At 37.6% G+C, this 19,914-nt stretch overlaps 1 protein-coding gene across 4 annotated transcripts in view; it reads left to right on the top strand.

Moving 5' to 3' along the window:
* The window catches only part of LOC108244649 (cytoplasmic dynein 2 heavy chain 1), a 102,151-nt gene that overhangs the window by 42,372 nt on the left and 39,865 nt on the right, over positions 1 to 19,914 (top strand). For 2 of the 4 annotated variants that reach the window (XM_017431032.3, XM_017431031.3), the window contains exons 64-80: positions 146 to 267; positions 561 to 647; positions 2,267 to 2,393; positions 3,335 to 3,476; positions 5,093 to 5,202; positions 5,641 to 5,661; positions 6,617 to 6,715; positions 7,003 to 7,126; positions 9,007 to 9,170; positions 9,472 to 9,591; positions 10,919 to 11,053; positions 13,175 to 13,318; positions 15,068 to 15,157; positions 18,571 to 18,636; positions 18,745 to 18,795; positions 18,874 to 18,927; positions 19,221 to 19,352. In XM_017431032.3, coding sequence (XP_017286521.1) covers positions 146 to 267; positions 561 to 647; positions 2,267 to 2,393; positions 3,335 to 3,476; positions 5,093 to 5,202; positions 5,641 to 5,661; positions 6,617 to 6,715; positions 7,003 to 7,126; positions 9,007 to 9,170; positions 9,472 to 9,591; positions 10,919 to 11,053; positions 13,175 to 13,318; positions 15,068 to 15,157; positions 18,571 to 18,636; positions 18,745 to 18,795; positions 18,874 to 18,927; positions 19,221 to 19,352 — 1,788 coding nt within the window. The remainder of the gene's footprint in view (positions 1 to 145; positions 268 to 560; positions 648 to 2,266; positions 2,394 to 3,334; positions 3,477 to 5,092; positions 5,203 to 5,640; positions 5,662 to 6,616; positions 6,716 to 7,002; positions 7,127 to 9,006; positions 9,171 to 9,471; positions 9,592 to 10,918; positions 11,054 to 13,174; positions 13,319 to 15,067; positions 15,158 to 18,570; positions 18,637 to 18,744; positions 18,796 to 18,873; positions 18,928 to 19,220; positions 19,353 to 19,914) is intronic. The other 2 variants (XM_017431036.3, XM_017431034.3) reach the window with 1 other exon arrangement.

Raw genomic sequence — 19,914 nt, 5'->3', positions numbered from 1 at the left:
ATGAGAATTAGATGTGGTTTTGGTGGATATTATCAACCCCTTCATATATACCATATATATTCTTTTTCTTGCTTGAGTTTAAACATAACGCTATGATCACTATGTATGAGTAGTTTTTGACACGTGGTGCTGTTTTTATCGTCAGAATGCAAAGCGTGCGAGTGCTGCAGCTGCTCCTTTGGCTGCCTGGGTCAAAGCCAATGTCCAGTACTCCTTTGTTCTGGAGAGAATCGATCCGCTCGAAAGAGAGCAAGCTGGACTGCTGGAGTAGGAGCCACACTCAAACACACCCTCAGGAAACAGCAGAAATAATGTTCTACCCATTACACACCTGGCTGACAGCTACATGTATAAAAGTTGTAATTTGTTTGTATTAAAGTGTCAGTTTTTACTCATTTATCTTAATTCGATTTCAGAATTATACCACACCTGTTTATGGAGCTTGTGATCACCTCCTGCTCACTTACAGTATACTTTGTTTGCATACTCTGTTGCGGTTGTCATATTAAACAAAACAACACATTTTTTTAAAGTTTATGTGTATATGTGTGTTTGTACAGGAATCTCAGGAAAACAGAAAGCAGAAAAAATAAATTGGAGGACCAGCTCAACAGTGTTGGAGCCAAAGTCAACAAGCTGAAAGAGAAGTATACCTCTTCATATCTTCCTGTCCGTTTTGTTACCCTGTAATCATTATATTTATATATATATATATATATATATATATATATATATATATATATATATATATATATATATATATATATATTACCATGAAAGCATATTTTTGCTGTATGTTGCCCCCCCTCATACAGTCTGTATGCATTAATTGCTTGTTCACTTGTAATTAGTCCCCTGTGACCATAATTTACAACAAGCTGACTTAAACAAAAATAAAGTTTGCAAATTTACACATTTTGGAACTCTAATTGAATAATAGGTTTTCACTGACAATTAGATATGTTTTATAAATAAAAAGTTACTTGCTTTTGACCCCATTTGTTGTACTTTCTTGTAAATTTGTCTCTTCTACCACGCTGCTTTACAAGAATAGGTAACTCACTACATGTTTGCAATTATTAGTTTACATTTAGGCTGATAATCTATTTATTTTAGTATTTATTTTACAAGTGATCAGGCACTATCTCTTGTAAATAAACGTACAATATGCCATCTAAAAGGGGAAAATAACAACAACAAACTGTTACATTATTTATGAACTTAAAGTTTAGTGAAATTGAACTTTATACATATGAGCTTTGGGATAATCCTCAGCTAATATAATCACTTATACTTAGAGACTTAGAGGTACAATCTCTATTTGAAATGCATATATATTCCTTCAGGTTTGGGGGCTGAACCCCCACATCTTTTAATCGTAGCAACACCCCTGCAGTGGTTTCTTATCTGGTTCTTCTATTTGTTGCCACACATTTTCAGTCAGAGACAAATTTGAACTGCAAGTCTCTCTTGCAGCATCAGAGATGTTGGCTTTTAACAACAGCTTGGATGTATATTTGTTTTTTTTTTCTCATTTTTGGCTCTTGAAAACTTGATATCTGTTTTTCCCCAATGCAAGCAGAAACACAGACTTATCCCGCCACAGAACACAGCACGCTCACTGTTTCTGTTTGTCTGAGATGAGTTTGTGAGAACTCAGTGGTGTTTGTATTTAGAGATACGGTGACGGACTGTGTTGAGTGAGTGACAATAATCCTGTCACTCAACAAGGTACTTGTGGTACTTCTGAGCCTGTGGGAGATTACGGTGGCACAATTGTTTCTACAGTACAACCTGACAACTCAACCATCGCATGCATTCAAAAGCATTTTTTAATTTTTTTTTCCAAAATTATGTACTGTGAATTCTGACAGATCTGCACTTTTTAGAACTTTTACTCAAAAAAAAAAACAAGTTTGGAAAATGAAGATTTTGGTTGAAGGTTATTTAATACCCAGTCAACATTCTCACTGATCACTAATTTATCAATAAATCAAATTATCAAAATTTTCAGAATAGTTATACATGCATATATTGTAATTTTTTGTCTATTTTTGCCAACCTCCAGACGTTTTTTTTTATTAGTGTTGCTCAGTTACAATTTTAAAATTTGTTTTATTTGCTGGAAACAAGGAAGTTAGCCAGCAAAAAACTACAAAACTACATGCATATCAGAATATTGGTCTTATAAACTGCAGAAAATTCTATGTTAAACCAGGTTTTTGTACTTAGTGATATCCTCCCCTTCTCTTTATTTTCTCCTCAGGTTTCAGTCTCATACTGCTGAGGCTGCAAAGTTGGAGGCCGAGGTGACTAAAGCTCAGGACACAATCACTGCAGCGCAGCAGCTCATATCACAACTGGATGGAGAACACACACGTTGGAATGCACAGGTAGTTTGACGTATGGGTGTGTTGATACATGTATCGGTGTGGAAGGCTTTACAAATGTACTCCAAAAGAGGCTCATTTACCATGTGGGAGCAACAGGCGGCATGGGTGTCAGTGAGTGAAGTGTGTGTGTGTGTGACACATAGAGGGATGAATCCCGCTGCCTTGGGTCCCCTTTGGCTGTTTTTAGTCCTCTCCACAGCATCTGTCTGTGCCTTAATTAAAACACTCAATCTCATGCTGACACACTCATTCACACACACACACACACACACACACTCGCACACACACGCCTTTACTCAAGGCCTGCACCAGAGAGCAAGTTTACTTTCCGCTCACGTATTTCTATACATTCTCACACACACACATTCACACTAACACTGTTTTGCATACTCGACAATAGCTGTGAATAGCAATATGTTAATGTATTTAGGCTATTTAACGTTCTGAAAGGAAGCAGGAACCAAACAATTATTTGAATTTTGTGCATAACTGCATAGTAAGTGGTGCAGAAAAAATCACGTTTTTAGTTAAAGTATAGAAGATAGCTGGTTGATTTATTGTATTTATGCAGCAGAAAAGAGACTACATGGTCTCGGAAATCTACAGATTCAAAGATGTGGTCATGCAGGGGTCCTGAAGCTGATCTTATTCACCAAAAGCTGTGTGCTTGGCTTTGTTACCGTCCTGCACGCTGCTGAAATGCTTCAGAAGAAACCTGATCAAGCTGGAAATCACTGCAGTAACGTCTGTAGCACCAGCTCATGGAAGTGTGTTGCTGTCATTTAACACTCTTTCTCTTCTTTTTATCCTCGCCTTGCTTTACATTCGTACCTCTGATTCCTGCCAAATCCCCATTGTTCCCTTGTCTCGTACGTTTTTTTTTTTTTGTTCACTTTTCTGTCTACTCAGCAGTCTCCTGTCTCGTCCGTTTCGTTTTCCAGATGTCTGAGATAAAGAGTGAGTTGGACACGCTCCCCAACAGGGCTTTGCTTGCCGCAGCCTTCATCACCTACCTGTCCGCTGCTTCTGAAGACCGCCGAAGACACTGTCTGGAGATCTGGATGGCTCAATCTGGACTTCAGAGTAATACACTTTAACAGTACTTTTAACACACCGAGACCAGCATATGCAGACCCCGGTGCACACTGCCTACACAAACACCACTTCCCACACATGGCTCAATGCCCTGTGTCGTACATATGATAAATGCTCTAGTGTGCTCATTTGTCTATTATTAATGAGAGCTCTTTAAACAACAGTGTTGATAGTTTGTTTGAAAAACCTTCTGTAACATTATTAGTAATCTAGCAGTAACAGATGTGTAGTCAAAAATATGTCTTTCTTTACTGTTGTATAACTATTCCAACAAGTACTCACCAATATTTGATACAATAATCAATAGGGATCCCAGTGCCTGAAAAGTCTTTTTGTGACACAGATTTAAATATACCAAGCATTGACTCATAACCATAACCATTCCGATGCCTGAAGTGATAAAATGATAACATATTGTACATTCAAAAGAAGTCAGTAGGTGTATCTGATATAATGCACAATTTATGCAAAGGTGCTGAATTTGACAGCAAACTGATTGATTATAACTTGCCAGTCCAACAGCAACCTCACTAACGCTGAGCTCAGTTTGCTTGCGGGATCTGAACTCCGGGAATGGCGTCACACCCAGCTTAACTGTAACCCAGCTGCAAATCAGAAAAACAGCAAGTGTTTTGATCTTGCACTCAGTGATGAGGTTAAATACTATTGCAAGCTAATAATCATGTAGTAAGAGGCGTGTGACTGAGCTGTGTGACTGATTTAATGAGATGCAAACTGGCAGAAGTGCAAATAAATAGTTTATTACTGCAGCTATCATCATCACTTTTTATTCATGAGGCAGCCGTGTCAGAAGTCTGATTTCGGGGGTTGTTTCACTTGATTTTTCCAACTTGCAGCTAAGAAATTGTGACTTCTAAGATCCAATGAAATGCACCATAAACCAGCATCTGCCTGGTATTCTTTTTTGCTCCAAACTCTCTCCAATGGGTAAAATCAATGTCTTATCCTTTTATGTGTTCCTTTACTTCCTTTCTTTTGATTCGTTGCTTTTCCCAAAAGTAACATCCTATGGCTTCTTACTGCATCTGATATATTGTATTAGTTTACAGTTTGTTCAAACTTAATTTCTCCAAATCTATTAGCACTCTTTTAGACCTCATTTTAAATCAAACATCACATCTAGAAAGTATCTCGTTTTGTAGCCACTGATGTGTGTCTTGATACCGTAAATCAAAAGTTAATTCTTGTGAGATGTCACAGGGCTAGAAACAAAATATGAAATGTTGTTTTTCAACACTTAGGCCTGAGAATGTGCCATCAAAACATGAAGTACAGACAATTTTTTAAGATTCATACAGCCTCTAGATCAGCTTTATAAGTGTAATATGTTCAGGTGCTAAAGTAACATTAGAACCTGTTGTGAATTGGTTGAATTGGTTTCAGACTGGTTGCCAATATCTGTTTTGGCACTACCACAAACTAAACATGCCAAACTAACAGAAGAAACTAAGATCCAGCAGACTTGAAGACAATAACATGAGCTCAACAAAGTACTGAGAAAACCAAAGAAATCAAACAAATATGAACTGAAACTGGACCAAAACCACAGACTCAAAGTGTTTGTGTTTGTGTGTTTGTATCAGAGTTTGACTTGCGGTCCTTCTTGTGCTCGGAGAGCGAACAGCTGATCTGGAAGAGTGAAGGGCTGCCATCCGATGACCTATCCATAGAGAACGCTCTGGTTATACTGCAGGTTAGGCAAAGATTCATAATCATTTCTTTTTTTGTACCCAGTTCTCTTAAGATTTTTGTTTAAAGAAAAAAATCTACAACAAATAGTCCACAATAAGGGATGTGATTACAGCTGATTATTTTCTAAGAGTCAATTTTTAGATTGACTTATTTGAATAAAAAAAAGAACACGCATAAGAACTATATTTTCTGTGACTTGCTCTAAAATGATAATGGTTCGACTCAGGGCCTGAATCTGTCACTGATGTCTCAATGTCTGATTAGTTTATGTTTGTGTTGAGCAAAACCCGTCTACTGTTTAAAAAGAAATCAAAGTCCATTGCAGTCTTCATATTAGCAGCTGAATCAGGATTGTTGCCCTCATTGTCATTCATCTGTCCTCCATTTGTTTGTATTGTTTCTGTTTTTTTTTTTTTTTTTTCTATCATTGCTGTCTCAGATTAATACACTCAAGCTAAAGGTAAGAAGTAACTCCATATTTTACCCTCGTAGCTCATATTTAGGTTTTCTTTTGTATTTATTTGTCTTTCATTGTCATTTTTGGGTGCCTTCATTACAAGTTTGTGATTGTTGCTGTCTATGCTGATGACATTTTCTGCTATCCGTGAGCTGATTCGTTCAACAAAATGAGCAAATAAATGAATATTTTACTTTTTTTGCAGTCCAACGACTCAGTTAGCTGTTTTAGTGCAGAGCACATTGTTTTAAAGGTGCTTGTATTTAAATATATGTAAGAAAAAATTGTTTTTACAGGTTTTATCTGGATATTATTAAAGGCCTATTTCTATGCCAGTGATATCAACTCATTTTGTTTGAGCCTGCTTTGGCACCAACAACTACAATAAAAACATTAGGATTGTGTAATATTATTTTGGGGGTTCTTGGAGATCTTTTTTGTTTGAAGTCCACTCCTGGGCTGAATTTAACTGCTGGCACGTTTTGGCAAACTGATATTGTTTGCAAGTCATTTTTAAGGTCCACTAAAGAAGGTTTTTTTTATTTTGTGGATGATTAAAATGTTTATTATCCAGTTTGACAAATATTTACCATCAGTTTTAATGTGCCGTGTGTTTCAGTATATTACAATTTAACTCTCTCTTTCGAGGATGAATTGTTTGCTTGCTGCATGAGAAAAGTAAGCAAACGCTGCTGCACAGACCTATAAACACGTGTGAAATAGTTTGAGAAAGAGAATCCACAAGCAACAGACTGTGAAATAGAAGTGCAGATAATGATATGAGGGTAGTGAATTTTCCCTCGCCTGGGATAGAAGTGATGCTGGTCGATAAGTACGGCAGCTCTGTGAGGAGACTGAACAACCTGCATACACATTCACACATGCTTTGTCTCAATAAGTGAGCCCCCTGAAACAACCGAAACTTAAATATGCTGTTTTCTCATCGTTCTTCACTAAGAGTGTGGCCTGTCCGTTCCTGATTGACCCATCCTCCCGAGCCACAGAATGGTTACGCACACACCTCAAAGACCACAGACTGGAGGTTATCAACCAGCAGGTAAACACACATCTCGTTTTAACACTCACACACTCAGGATGTACTATTTTGTGAATCACTTAAAAGCAAAAGTTCTGATTTTTGAAGTAGGGTTCTTGAAAAAGGTTATGAACAACTAATATCTTACCTGTTGTAGATATCTCTTTACATGACTTCATTTTGAAAAAAATGGTTTAAATTGACCAGATTGACAAGCTCTCAGCTGGTTGACATAGGGCTAGAAAATAAGAAGATTGTTTTTGACTTAAAACAACTTGAATGTATGTGTCTGCCTTTTTTGTTTTTAGGATAACAACTTTATGACATCTGTGGAGCTGGCAGTCAGATTTGGAAAAACCCTCATCGTCCAAGAGATGGATGGTGTTGAACCCGCGCTCTATCCGCTGCTGAGGAAGGACCTTATAGCACAGGGTAATAACATGCACTCACTAGCAACAGCGTGGCCTCCCTACAAAGTTGAGTTGATGGACTCTTTTGAGTAAAATTCAGGTTCCTCTTGGCCTTTCAGCTGGTTTGTGAGTTTTAAAAACCTTTGCCTGGAAGGCGAGGTCGTTGCACATATTTAAAGCTGTAAAATATCGTTTTTAGTTGCATTTCTTAACACCAGCAATATCAGTTTCTTGCTTGCAACGTAACCTACTTCCTTTATTACAGTTTTAAAAAGTATTCAAAGCACATGCAAAAAAAATAGTTTGACACCTCAATTTTGAAACTTTTCTGCAGTCTCAGTTTTATGGATCGTATTAACTCAGTGTGTTTTAAGGGGGATGTTCAGGGGGATTTTTAAAGTATTTATTAGGAAGCTGTGGGAAAGCGTCAAACAATAATCATTAAAGAAAAATATAAGCATGAAAATGTGTAGATAAATAATAATAATGGAAAAAAGAGGCGTGTCCCACTATCACTGCTATCGTTTAATGTGATTTCTTTGGAATTTACAAAAAAAGTTCTCATTTGTGCCAGTAGTTATTGCACACACAGAATAATGGAGACATTTGGCAGTTTTCTAACTAGAAGCTTGTTTCTTGTGATCCCATGAAATAATTAGTCTTAGCTTCATTATAATTTAGAAATGATTAGCTTGGAGATAAAGCAAATTTGAGTCTGAATTACATTAAAGAAATATTCAGAATCCTTTGCTGTCACATGCAGCTGTCCCACCCATGCACGCTCAAGCATGCCTATCAGTTTGGTGAATGAGGAGAGAATAAATCATCTTTTATTTTTTTATCCTGGTAAATTTCCTCTCTCCAAAACCCAATTCCATACCTTGACCTTTCATATTTCTGTCCAGGGATAAGATGTCAGGATGTTTGTAGCAGCTGGTTCCTGGTTTTTGATATTACTGTGACAAGCAAGTGAAAATTCCAGCATTCTTGAACTGCAGAATAACCCGAACCTCAGTCTGACTTCAGCAGCTTGTATTTTGGCAATCCAAACCTTTTGCCAAGGTTCTGCCAACATTTCATCATAGCTGAAATGCTTTATGTCTTCTATTATGGGGGGGAGCACAACACTCACGATTCCTTTTATATGTTTGTGTTAAACACTGGTAAAACCCACAGAGCTATCAGACTCCTCTTTTAACTCTTCTCTACCTCTGTACTCCAGTTTACCCACAATGTTAGATTCATTACTGCATCTGCTTGTTTGTTTTATTGTAAAGAGTGGCCGAGTTTGCAGAGAATGCCGTTTTAACTAAATTACATCTATACTTTCTATATAAGTTCGCCGTGCTCTGTAATTTATTCTTCATTTCATTTAATGCATTCAGACCCTTTGAATCTTGTCTAATATAAGGCATACAGTAGACCCCACAAAAATCCATCATTTATTTCTGTGTAGCTGTTTTAAAGCCTCTGTTGTAACCACCGATATTTTCTAATCTTGGTTCGCCGTCAGTAATTACATCCCAATCACATACATATTAACAAAGATTGGAAACCTTATCTGTGGAAATGAGCATGATTCATGTGGCTCTGAATCATCCAGTGAGAGGAGATTGTCAATTTGAAGCTGAATTGGAAAAAGCAGAAACAGAAAATCTCTGCGAAAGGGCAGGTTATTCACTTAAGTGCTGCTTAGCGACATGGAGAGAGAGAGAAAAAAAAAAAAGAGTCAAGGCAAAGGCAATGAAATACTGCACTGCAGACTTGTAGAAGACAGAAAGTAAATGAGAAAATATGAGAGTAGACAGGATTTTAAGTGGCCATTACAGGTAAAGTTACAAGTCTGAATGGAACAGTATGTTGTAATTCACCTTCCTAATGTTTACACGCACACACCTGCAGGTCCCAGATATGTGGTTCAGATAGGAGACAAGGTTATTGATTACAACGAGGACTTCCGTCTCTTCCTGGCAACACGGAATCCTAGTCCCTTCATCCCCCCTGATGCTGCTTCAGTGGTTACGGAGGTCAACTTCACCACCACCAGGGCAGGCCTACGAGGACAGGTATCCCAGCTGGCACGCTTTTTAAACACAAGCACAGAAACCATTCATTCCTGTCCAACTAATGATTAATTTAGGAGGTAAAAAGAAAAACAAAACAAGACTGTAGATTCAAATGTGCTGCATTTTTTTCCCCCAGCTTATAGTTTGTCTAACTTAGCTTGGTGCTTCATAAGAAACTCCCAGCAGAAATAAAAAAGAGCTTATTTCAGGGAACATCGCTGTATTTATACTGCATGCATTTCTTTGCAATATTAGTGTAGATCTTTTAGTTTTCATTCATTTTGGGGTGTTTGTTTATCAGCTGTTAGCCCTAACCATCCAGCATGAGAAGCCAGAACTGGAGACTGAGAAAACAAGACTTCTGCAGCAAGAGGAGGACAAGAAGATACAACTGGCTCAGTTGGAAGAATCTTTGCTCGAGGTACCTCTGCTGACATGCAACATTTTCATACCATGCATGTTTGACGGTCCAGAAGTGTGTTATGCAATGTGTGTGTAAAGAAAAAAAAAAGTATTTTCAAAACTCTTCTTTCTGTGCTTGGAATAATTAGCTCCCTCTGCACTGCAGACTTTGTTGTTGTGAACTCCCTCTGCTGCTCTGACAACAGGGCTGTAGACGGAATAAGGCAGCATATACAGACCAAGCAGGAGCAGTTCCCTTCCAAATATATAAGCTGGAACTCCCTGCCAAAGCTGGAAGCACCAGTGCTCATTATTGATCCGACGTCTCTGTGGTGCTGGAAGAGTGCTTTTTCTCCTGCTCTGCACATCCCCCCCGCTCTTAATCAGTGGGATGCCTTAGGGAGCTTTAATGACTGTGCTTTTACTTCAGCTCACTTTAGCTCAGTGGGTCTGTGGAAATTTGTATCTTAAACACTCAGAAATAGTTTTAATTTTTTTTTGTATAGCAGAGTGAAACTGATGCAAACAGGGGCAGAATGTACATGTAATTGTACATCTTTGCAGTTCTCAGCAGAGAATGTTGGTCTTTCTTATTCAAGTTTATTTATCAGTTTTCACAACAGTTTGGAACTAAAATCAAAAGTCGTTGTCAGTTGTTAATCATCCAATTAAAATTTGAATAATTTACACACCTAGTAATGGAAAATATTCAGCCAAAACATTAGATCATTACCAGAGCTCTGTCTAATTCCCCAAAAATGGCCACTGGACATTAGTTTATGCACATTCAGATTCAGATTTGAACCCAGTGTAGCTGGACATTACGAGGTACAGACTCTTTACCAAAAAAAAAAAATCCTTCTTTGTGTGTGGTCAAATGGACATTTTGGTCACACACTCACACACTTAATACCGTCAGCCTGATGTCAGTGCTTCAGTGGTACAAGACATGTAATTATTCTTGAATCGCAGCAGCATATTCGACTTGACATTTCCATGCTCCACCAGTTTCTCATCTATTTTACTTGAATTTATTTGAATAAATTTTATCACTTCGTTTCGGAGAATAGATTCCGCAGGAAATTAGCAGGAGAGTTGTAGCGCTCGATGACTGCTTGTTTAAAAAGAATAAAAATGCTTTGCAAAACGCTGTTAGACTTCAAACACCTCTTCCTTTTATTTCAGATCACAGACTTCAGCCAAATGACAGAAACCTGATGACATGCACTCTGTCTTCCATTATTTGATCTCTTCATCTCTCTTTTTCCCCTTCCTGTCCCATTCATCTGTGACAACATGTCCATCTGTTTCTTTCTTTTTTTCTTTCTTTCTTTTGACTCTGCCAGACGTTGGCTACAGCTCAAGGAAATATTCTTGAGAACAGGGAGCTGATAGACAGTCTGAACCAAACCAAGGCGAGCAGTGCTCTGATTCAGGAGTCGCTGGTGGAGTCGCACAGGCTGCAGGCATCTTTGGACCAGGTACTGTGTGTCATCTGTGCTTATCTAAACACACACACACACACACACACACACACACACACACACACACATGCTATGTCTCTCTATCTCTGCAGGGACTTTCCATTGACTTCCATTCATTTCTACACCCTAACTACAGCCTAACCCTGACCCTTACCCTAACCCTAACTATTACCAGTACATACCTAACCCTAAACAAAACCTAAACTCAATTCACACCTTAGTCCTAAACCTAACCCCTAATCCAAAAACATCATTTCATGTTTTAAATGTCCCAGTCGACCTTATGAGCAACTTTATCAGGCACTCTTTAATGTTTATACTTTTAAACATTTAATAAAATCTTGAACAGAGGGGTTTTGCAGGGTTTCTAAGCAGTCTTGAAAAGTATAAAATTTGCTTCTAGTATTTTCCAGGTCTTAAAAAGTATATATAAAAAGGATCAGGAAAAACATTTATCTTTCTAGACTTTATTACTTTTAAACAGTTTGTCAGATTTTACTTTTAGCTCAAACAGCAGTTTTTTTATATGTAATATATAAAACATGGATATGGAGAACTGTTCAAAAGTTTTAAACTTGCCCGAATGTTTTGTTTATACTTTGCTAGGCAAACTATTTGCCGTTTGTGCATATTCTGCAACAAGTGAACCACAAGTTAGCCTAGCCCTTAAGCACACACTGTATTTTACCCTGATTCAAAAGATAGTTTCACAAAATGAACCTCATGTTGTGTTGAAAAACACTTCAAGACAGTAAAATCGTTTCAAAGACATGCAACAAAATGTCCTTTTTTTCAGAAACATCAGATCCTTTTAACTAACTGTGTGTGCACAGTAAAATGCTTTTACTTGAGAGTCAAAAATGACAGAAATTTGATCAAGAAATCTGGAAATTTGATTCTGGATTTTAAAATGGGAAAATTATCTCAGTGTGTAGAATAAAAACAGATCTCAATGTTACTGTTGCACTGCTTAACACTAAAAAAACCCAGATCTCAAAACTAAACATAAGTTGCATCATAGCAGAATGTTTCAAATTATTTTTGGAAATCATTTCAAAATAACGCTCTTACTAACCACACATCATGGTGATGGTATAACTGTCACAATTGTGATTGATCCACAGTGTTTACCATTCTTACACAACATACTGCTTTGTTTTGAATATGGCAGCCATGTGGAACAAAATTATAAAATGTAACAACTTATACTTGTGTCAGGTTTCCCTAATCCTATTACGAGAGTAGCATCCAGTCATGTTTTTGTTTCCAGTCACCGTTGCTTGAAGTGGCCCCATAAAAACACTGGCACCACTCAGAGCACTGGGAGTCTAACTGCAGACTCACGCACATACAAGCCGCGAAGGTGTAAATGTTCACACAAGCATAGGTAATGTGAAAAGGCTCCATGTCGATCTAATGAAGAGCTACAAGCTTCGACTTCATTGAGCCAACAGTTTGGATGTACTCTGCTTTTTAGCAGCAACTGAAAGGGAATCAGTATTAAACCCTGGTTGACTGCAGCACAATAACCAGTCCTTATTAGCACTACTGGAAGAGGGTTTAGTTTGTCTATTTTTTTTTTCAAAACAATTGTTGAAGTCATCAAAGTCAGTGGTAAGAAGAAAGGAAGATCAGAGCAAATGCACATAAATTACAAAAAACATCAAGTGTTATTTTTGGATAATCGCTGCTGCACTCACTGCAGGTTTATAATCGTTCATGTTCATGTTCAAGGTGCATTATAAGATCGTCCTCTAGGGCGCAGTGTTAGACCAGAACAGATGCACTTTTATCTTGGCTGTTTCTATTTATGTGTTATCGTTTTTTTTATTTTTGCCATCTACTGTTTTTTCCTCACTTATCTTGTCTCATCACGCCTCATGCTATCTATCCTTTTTTTTGTGCCCTCTTTCCATCTTTTCTTGACAGAAACATTTTCTGTTCTGCATATTATACCCAATATTAATGCTTTTATCTGTCATCCATCTGGTGTGTTTTATGTAACTCTCTACAACATATGCAATTCCTTTTTTTGCTTCATGCAACTTCTTGGTTTTATATTTTTACCCCTAGTTTCTGGCACGTTTTACTTATTTATTTATTTTTCTTTTATTCCAGGAGCGGGATGCTTACCTGCCCTTTGCAGAGAGTGCTAGCAAGATGTATTTTGTCATCACAGACCTGTCAAAGATCAACACCATGTACTGCTTCAGCCTTGCTTCCTTTTTGCGTCTGTTCCAAAGAGCTCTTCAGGCCAAGAAGGTAACTAGATCCCTCGCGATCTGTATCCCGTTTTCCCAATTACAGAAGGGTTCTGTACATTTTATTTCTTCATTAAATTATTCCAAATAACTCTGAGACCTAAAACTGAGTTTTAAAAATATCTACAAAACATTTAAATGCTTCTTTACAAAATCGCTAATAGTAAAACAAAGATGCAAATTATGCTGCATAGCATCATAGTCTTAACATAGAGCACAAGATAAAATAAATAAAAACCCTCCTCCAATTATGCTTTTTCTTTCTGTTTTTGATCAACACAAAAGGGCAACATTCACCTCCCTGTTATTTTCCTCAGTGTTTGCTTCTGTTGTTGCCTGAGCATGCAGCAGCCTTGTGTTAAAATGCGACAACACATAAATAAGAATTTAAAGCCACCATTTTTTTAACTAATCTTTTCCTGTTTGCAACCATCAAGAGTATTTACTTTCTACAAAGTACTGCAGTGTCATAACATATTTCAAAGCTTGTTTTTGTTGATTACAGTATTTAATAATCATGTTTAGTAACATAAAATAATACATTAACTCGGATTCATTGCCATAGAAATAATTTTGATGGCAAAAATAAACTGAGTCTAATTCTATATACTATTTTTTCTTTTCATTTGAGGTCATTACGATTTATCCTAGTTCATTTAATGTTTTTTTTAATACATTTATCCCAGTCACTATGGCCCATGGTTCTCTGTACAGCTGCAGAGAACCACACTGCTGTTGCCAATCTGTGTCCTAAACACTGTCTAATATCTTGTCCATGCACACACACATGCACGCACAGGTTGTATTTCAATGATTATAAGGACTGTGTATAGATTTCTATTCATATTTTTAGCCTAATCCATAACCCAAAAATAATGTTCCACCATAGTAGGACTGGGTTTGGTCCCCATAAGGACTTAATAAGGTAGATTATTCTACCAGAAAAAATGTAATAAATCCTAAGTACACACACACACACACACACACACACACACACAGGTCCATGTACAAAGTGTTCAAACTGAACTCTGTTTTCTGAAATCCTGTGTGGGTTGTCAGAGCCTGTGCTCCCATCCAACAGTGTCACCTGATGGCAGCAGCTTGTCACAGCTTTTACGTGTCAGTGTGTGTGTGTAGTTTGGCTCGTGGATGCTGTCAGAGACTGTGGTCAGAATGGGCGCACTGAGTCATGAACTCTACCCCTCTTTGTGTCTTTTGGTTGTTTGTTGCATTGAATGAGCAAGTTTAATCCGCCATGAGCTGCAGATGGTTCCTGAGATCTGGAAGAGAACGTTAGCCTCTCATGGCTGACCTACTGTAACACACTGGGGTTTGCTTACATATGCAGATACATCTCACACACTCTCACATGAGAAAGCGCACTCACTGAACAGTATGCACTGTGTACCAAAGCTGCCAACTTATCCTTACAGTTTTTGTTGATATGAATTACATGACTGTATACATTCTGCACATCTTTAGTACAGCAAACATTTAAGGAAGACTTAAGGAACAACCTGTCTTTGCTGCTGTTGAGCAGCTCAGAGTTGAAGAAGCTTCCCTGTTGGGACAGAAAGAAAGGACACGACTTACTAAAATTATCACTTGAATTTTCATTAGATGTGAAGCCCACATTCAGCCAAAACAAAATAGTTTCAAAGTCAAATATACATTATTTGAAAAGATTTTTAACATCATATCTCTGTTTAATGGTCCATGCCTTTTGAATTTAACTGTCTGCGTATTTTAGGAAGAAGAGAATACCGACGTCAGGATTGCTGCTTTGGAGACCAACCTAAAAACTATGGTGTATGAATACGTCTGCAGGTCTCTGTTCAAGGTAATATACTTATTTTTTAGACCCAAATATGATTTTAAAGCTTTAGTAAACTTTCTCTCAAAACCTTTGGTGATTTGTTTAGGGCAGGGGTGTCAAACTCCATTCCTCGGGGGCCGCTCTCCTGCATGTTTTAGATGTGTTCTTGCTTTAAAACACCTGGTTTAAATGGATGACTTGTTGCTGTGCTCCTGGAGAACTTGATGGTTTGGTGAGGAGGTAATGAAACCATTTAAATCAGGTGTGTTGGAGCCAGGGGTGGAAATTAAAAATTTGTCCACCAGCCACTATGGCTGGTGGACAAATTTTTTTACCAGCCACTCAAATATTTTATTAGCCACTATTTTTTGTTGTGACAAAAAGTTATTTCATATGATGATGATGATGATGATGGAGGTAAGTGGAAGCAGTTGTGGTACCCTACAAGCTGAACAACACCTCTTTCTGGACACTGCATGGAAATAACTAGATATTTCTTATTTTATTTTTTTATTTTAAACCATTAAAAGATGCATATCTGTACATAAAAAAATCAGAAAAGTGATATTTATTTATGTGGAGTGTTTTTGAAGTATTTCTAACCTCTCATCATGGACAACAAGTCCTGTGAATTTGGAGACATTTGTTCTTTTTCTGCAAAAGTTACCACGGGGGAACCAAATATTTCAGCCGTCTGAAATAATCGGTTCCCCCTCTAAAACATAGGACAAAAATAATTTACCAACAACTCGAGCACATTGCTGCCCCATATATGTCAAGAGGACAAATAACACCTTTTCTGTTCAAATTGCCAACCCGCCACAGTGGCGTGTGTGTTGATCAAATTCACCTAATTTCCACCCTTGGTTGTTTTTTTTTTTTTATTCTGGTATTTGGTTCCTGTGTTTAGTTTTGGTGTCTTGCTCCCTGTGCCCTTTGTGTTCCCTGTAATCATTCACCTTCCCTCTGCTCAGTACCTGTCAGCCTGCCTCAGCCACCCACACCTGTCCCTCGTTCATAATCAGTCACCTGTGTCCACTTTCAAATCATCCTCTGCCTTTAGAACTGGTCCATCTTCTTCCCTTTCCTGCTGGTTTATTTTCACTCCTATGTGCTGTCAGGGTTTCCTCGTGTCTCGCCTCCTCATGGTCCTGCAATTCTGTTATTTTTTGTAAGTTTTTGTTATTTAGTTCTGTTGCTGCTACGTCAGCCTTTTGTTGTGATTATTTTGTTCATAAATTAGTTTTACTTTTGATATCCTCCTTGTCAGTCTGCGTTTAGGTCTGATCAACTCTCGCCAATCTGACAGTCTTAGATCATAGAGTCAAAATTTGTATTTACTCACTTTTTGAATGTAACCTCTGTAGCTAATACTGTGATAAAGTGTCAAAGATTTTACAACACAGCAATCAACGAGGCAGGAATTGTTAACTGTAATATCCTTATGCTTTGTTTTTGTTTGTTTGTTCATGTATTCTCTGTATGATAATGGGAGTTTTAAGCAGTCAGGGTGGTTGTTAATTTCTTACCGCATCGTGGATTTACTTAAGAGCCACAACTGAGCACACACATGCATATAAACAACAGCCCAGTTATTAGCAGAAAGGAAACACTAGAGTCCGTTATCAGTGCTTCTGTCACCACCTGCTTGTCTGCTGATAACTGTGAAGCGTAGAGAGGTGGGAGAGCAGGTCTCAAGGAACAAATAATGGTGGATAATGAGTGTTAGAAGGAAAATTGAGGGGAAAAAATTCATAATTTCGGCATCTGCTTGAAGTCAAGACTTGTCTGACAAATGTTGTCATGTGTACCAGTTTGTAGCAGGCCGCCTAGTCCCTCTGTAGCTGACCACATGCAGCACGAACATTTGTAATTGTGCAGTCTGAATGCACCAACGATATGCTGCTGGATCGGGCTCCCATCAAGGAAAAAGAAAAAAAAACCTGATGTTTACAATGATCTCACCTCTGCATTGGTTCACCGAATGAGTAGAAAGACTACAGACTAATAATAAAGGAAGTTTTGGCATAGCTGATCCAACATGTAGCATAACTTAAAAAGAGTTCCCAATTTGCTAGAGGACGTCGAAACTTACTTAATTTTCATTGTTTCAAAAGGAAAAAGCATTCATTTTTACCTCAAGAGTGTTTTTGCTTTGTACCTGCTTTGTTTTCTAGCCATGTAAGAGGAGGTTTTGTCATCTTGTCTTATCAAATGCAACTGTTTAACATAATTCTCACCATTCAAGTGAAAGGGTAGTCTGGATCTCCCCTCACACCAAAAGACAGATCTGTAACTGCAGGTTGGCTGAAGAATAGAGAAACTACACCTCCAACTAAGGGGTGAAAGAGTCCGAAACCAACAATTTCCCAGGCTATGGACAGAAATAGGTGTTTGGAACATTTCAGTTTGTGGGTGTGATTGCAGGTGTGCTTTCACTGGTTGTTTAAACGTCTTGACATTGGGTTATCATGGGGTTAGGTGTTCATGTTTACTCCCTGACCTGTTCTCACGTTCAAACATACAGGTTGAAAATGCAATTCCACTGGTCTGAGGTACTGAAGCACCGTTTCTCAAGCTTAGCTCTAGCATCCTAAAAAAATGATTGCAGCAGCTGCTTTTGCCAAAGGAATGGACACAAATAGACAAAGATTTCCTTCATGTGTCTTAGTTTATACACCAGGGAGATCAGACAAGTGCCAGACTGATTGGATTAACAAGTTTATTTAACATTTTGCCACTTTACAAAACAGCATTGAGACATGTTACTCCTTGCATGCTAATTTTAATTTGTTTGTCCTTGCCAACCAGTTGTTAAGTGCATAAAATTAGATTTACATAAATTTGCATGGCAACCACTGTATTTGTGTGGTTGTATTTCATTAAGAGTGCAAAAATTTTGGATTGTTACTATTGTTGAGAGATTAACGATAGTGTCACCGTAGAGGCCAGGGAGACATTTATTGTGCATCGTTAATATAATGCACTTGTTTGACCAGTCATACCACAGAGGGCAATTATAAGTTTTAGATATACAAGACAAACTATAATAGGAGTATCTGTGTTTACTGTTTCAGTAGAAATCTTTTTGGTCACTGATGGTTTGTTTCTGTGTGTGTGGGAGTGAGATAAGCATCCTGATTAATGGCTGTATCTGTTATCTCTATTCAAATTCACCAGCACATGTGAAAGACAGTAGGGTAGGCACTTTGAGGGAGTGTTTTGGGTATGATGCAGCAGCCTGTGCAGAACTCGAAGCCCAAGGGGCAAATTCTGCAGACGTTCAGTTTAAATGAAAGACATGCAAATTATTTGTTTTTCTTTACTTTGGTTTGGAACAGAGCAAAATATCTCATTCTCCTCAGGAATACAGTTATAAACTCTGAAGACTGAGAGCCTGTTTTGAATCAATTTGTCTTTTCTTGTCTCTGTCTCAGGCTGACCAATTGATGTTTGCTATGCATTTTGTGAAAGGCATGTACCCAGAACTCTTCCAGGAGAATGTGAGTAAATGCATTTTAGGATCTTTCTTACTAAACTCAGAGACAAATCAGTTGTATAAGTTTTAGCTCTGAGGGTAACTGTTGTAACAATGTTTCTGTTTGTTGCAGGAGTGGGATGTCTTCATTGGATCCGTAGTTGGAGAAATGTTTAGGAAAGAAGTAAGACTTTTTTTAATTCTTTGAAGAAGAAAATATACTTTTCTTTCTTTTTGACTAACACCTGTTTGTTCTCATCAGGAGTTTCCTTCTTGGATTGATCAGGAGAGACATGGAGCAGTGGCTATTTTAAAAGTAAGCGCACAGAAATATACTCTAATACTGTATTTAATCTCAAAGGTTGAAATTAGTATTATTGCACCGACTGTTGAAAATGCAGCATCAAGCACATACCTACTAGCACATAGGTAGATAATCCAAAAAAATACCCATGTTTGGATGTTTTCTTCAACCAGCGACATCAAAAACACAAATTAATCAGAATTTTCATGTCAATAAATTAAGCCTTCCCAAGCTAAAGCTTAGATTTGTTTGTTTACTGACTGTAATGTTTTTTATCTTTTTAATTTTGTCTCCTTTATTTGCAGACTACATTCCAAGCTTTCTATCAGACTTTGTGTTTGAGTGACTCAGACCTTTGGCTGTCCTTCTTGCAAAGCTCACAGTGTGAACAGGAAATCCCATCCAGCATTTCCAAAAAGATTAGTCTCTTCCAACAGGTCAGCTTTCAGTAACTTCCTAACTGTGAAAATAAAATGTATTTTCCCCAAATTTGTAGTATAAGATTTCCTTTTTAGGAAAGGCAGAATCTCTTTATGTTAATCACTGTTGTTACAGCAGACTTTCTGAATTTTTGTTTTTGCCTAATAAACTCTTACTGTTATAGTAATAATAATAAAAAAACAACAATAATATTTTTAGACTTGATAATTATGAAATTATGAAAATATTTGGGGGTGTCCCAAAAATAAGTCTATGAAAGAATAAAAAAAATAAATGAGATATGAATACGGATTATTGTAATAATCCATTTAAAAAACTGTGGAATCACTAAGAGAAAAAAAAAAATCTGCTCTTGAGCGCCCACTCTCTAGTTATTAAAGCTAACCTCAAGACTAATACTGTCATCTAACCTTAGACCCTTTATAAGTTGTAAATAATCATGAATTCCTTCTTCTTCTGGTAATAATTTCAACATTGGACAATAGAACCCAACAAGCAGAATGTAGCGCTGTTACCAAAGAGGTCTTAAAAAGCTGTGATTAGGTGAGGGGCAGAACT

Source organism: Kryptolebias marmoratus, linkage group LG2, assembly GCF_001649575.2.
Source record: "Kryptolebias marmoratus isolate JLee-2015 linkage group LG2, ASM164957v2, whole genome shotgun sequence".
Taxonomy (NCBI): domain Eukaryota; kingdom Metazoa; phylum Chordata; class Actinopteri; order Cyprinodontiformes; family Rivulidae; genus Kryptolebias; species Kryptolebias marmoratus.
Note: the sequence above shows the minus strand (reverse complement) of the source record. Positions and strands in the feature narration are given on the sequence as shown.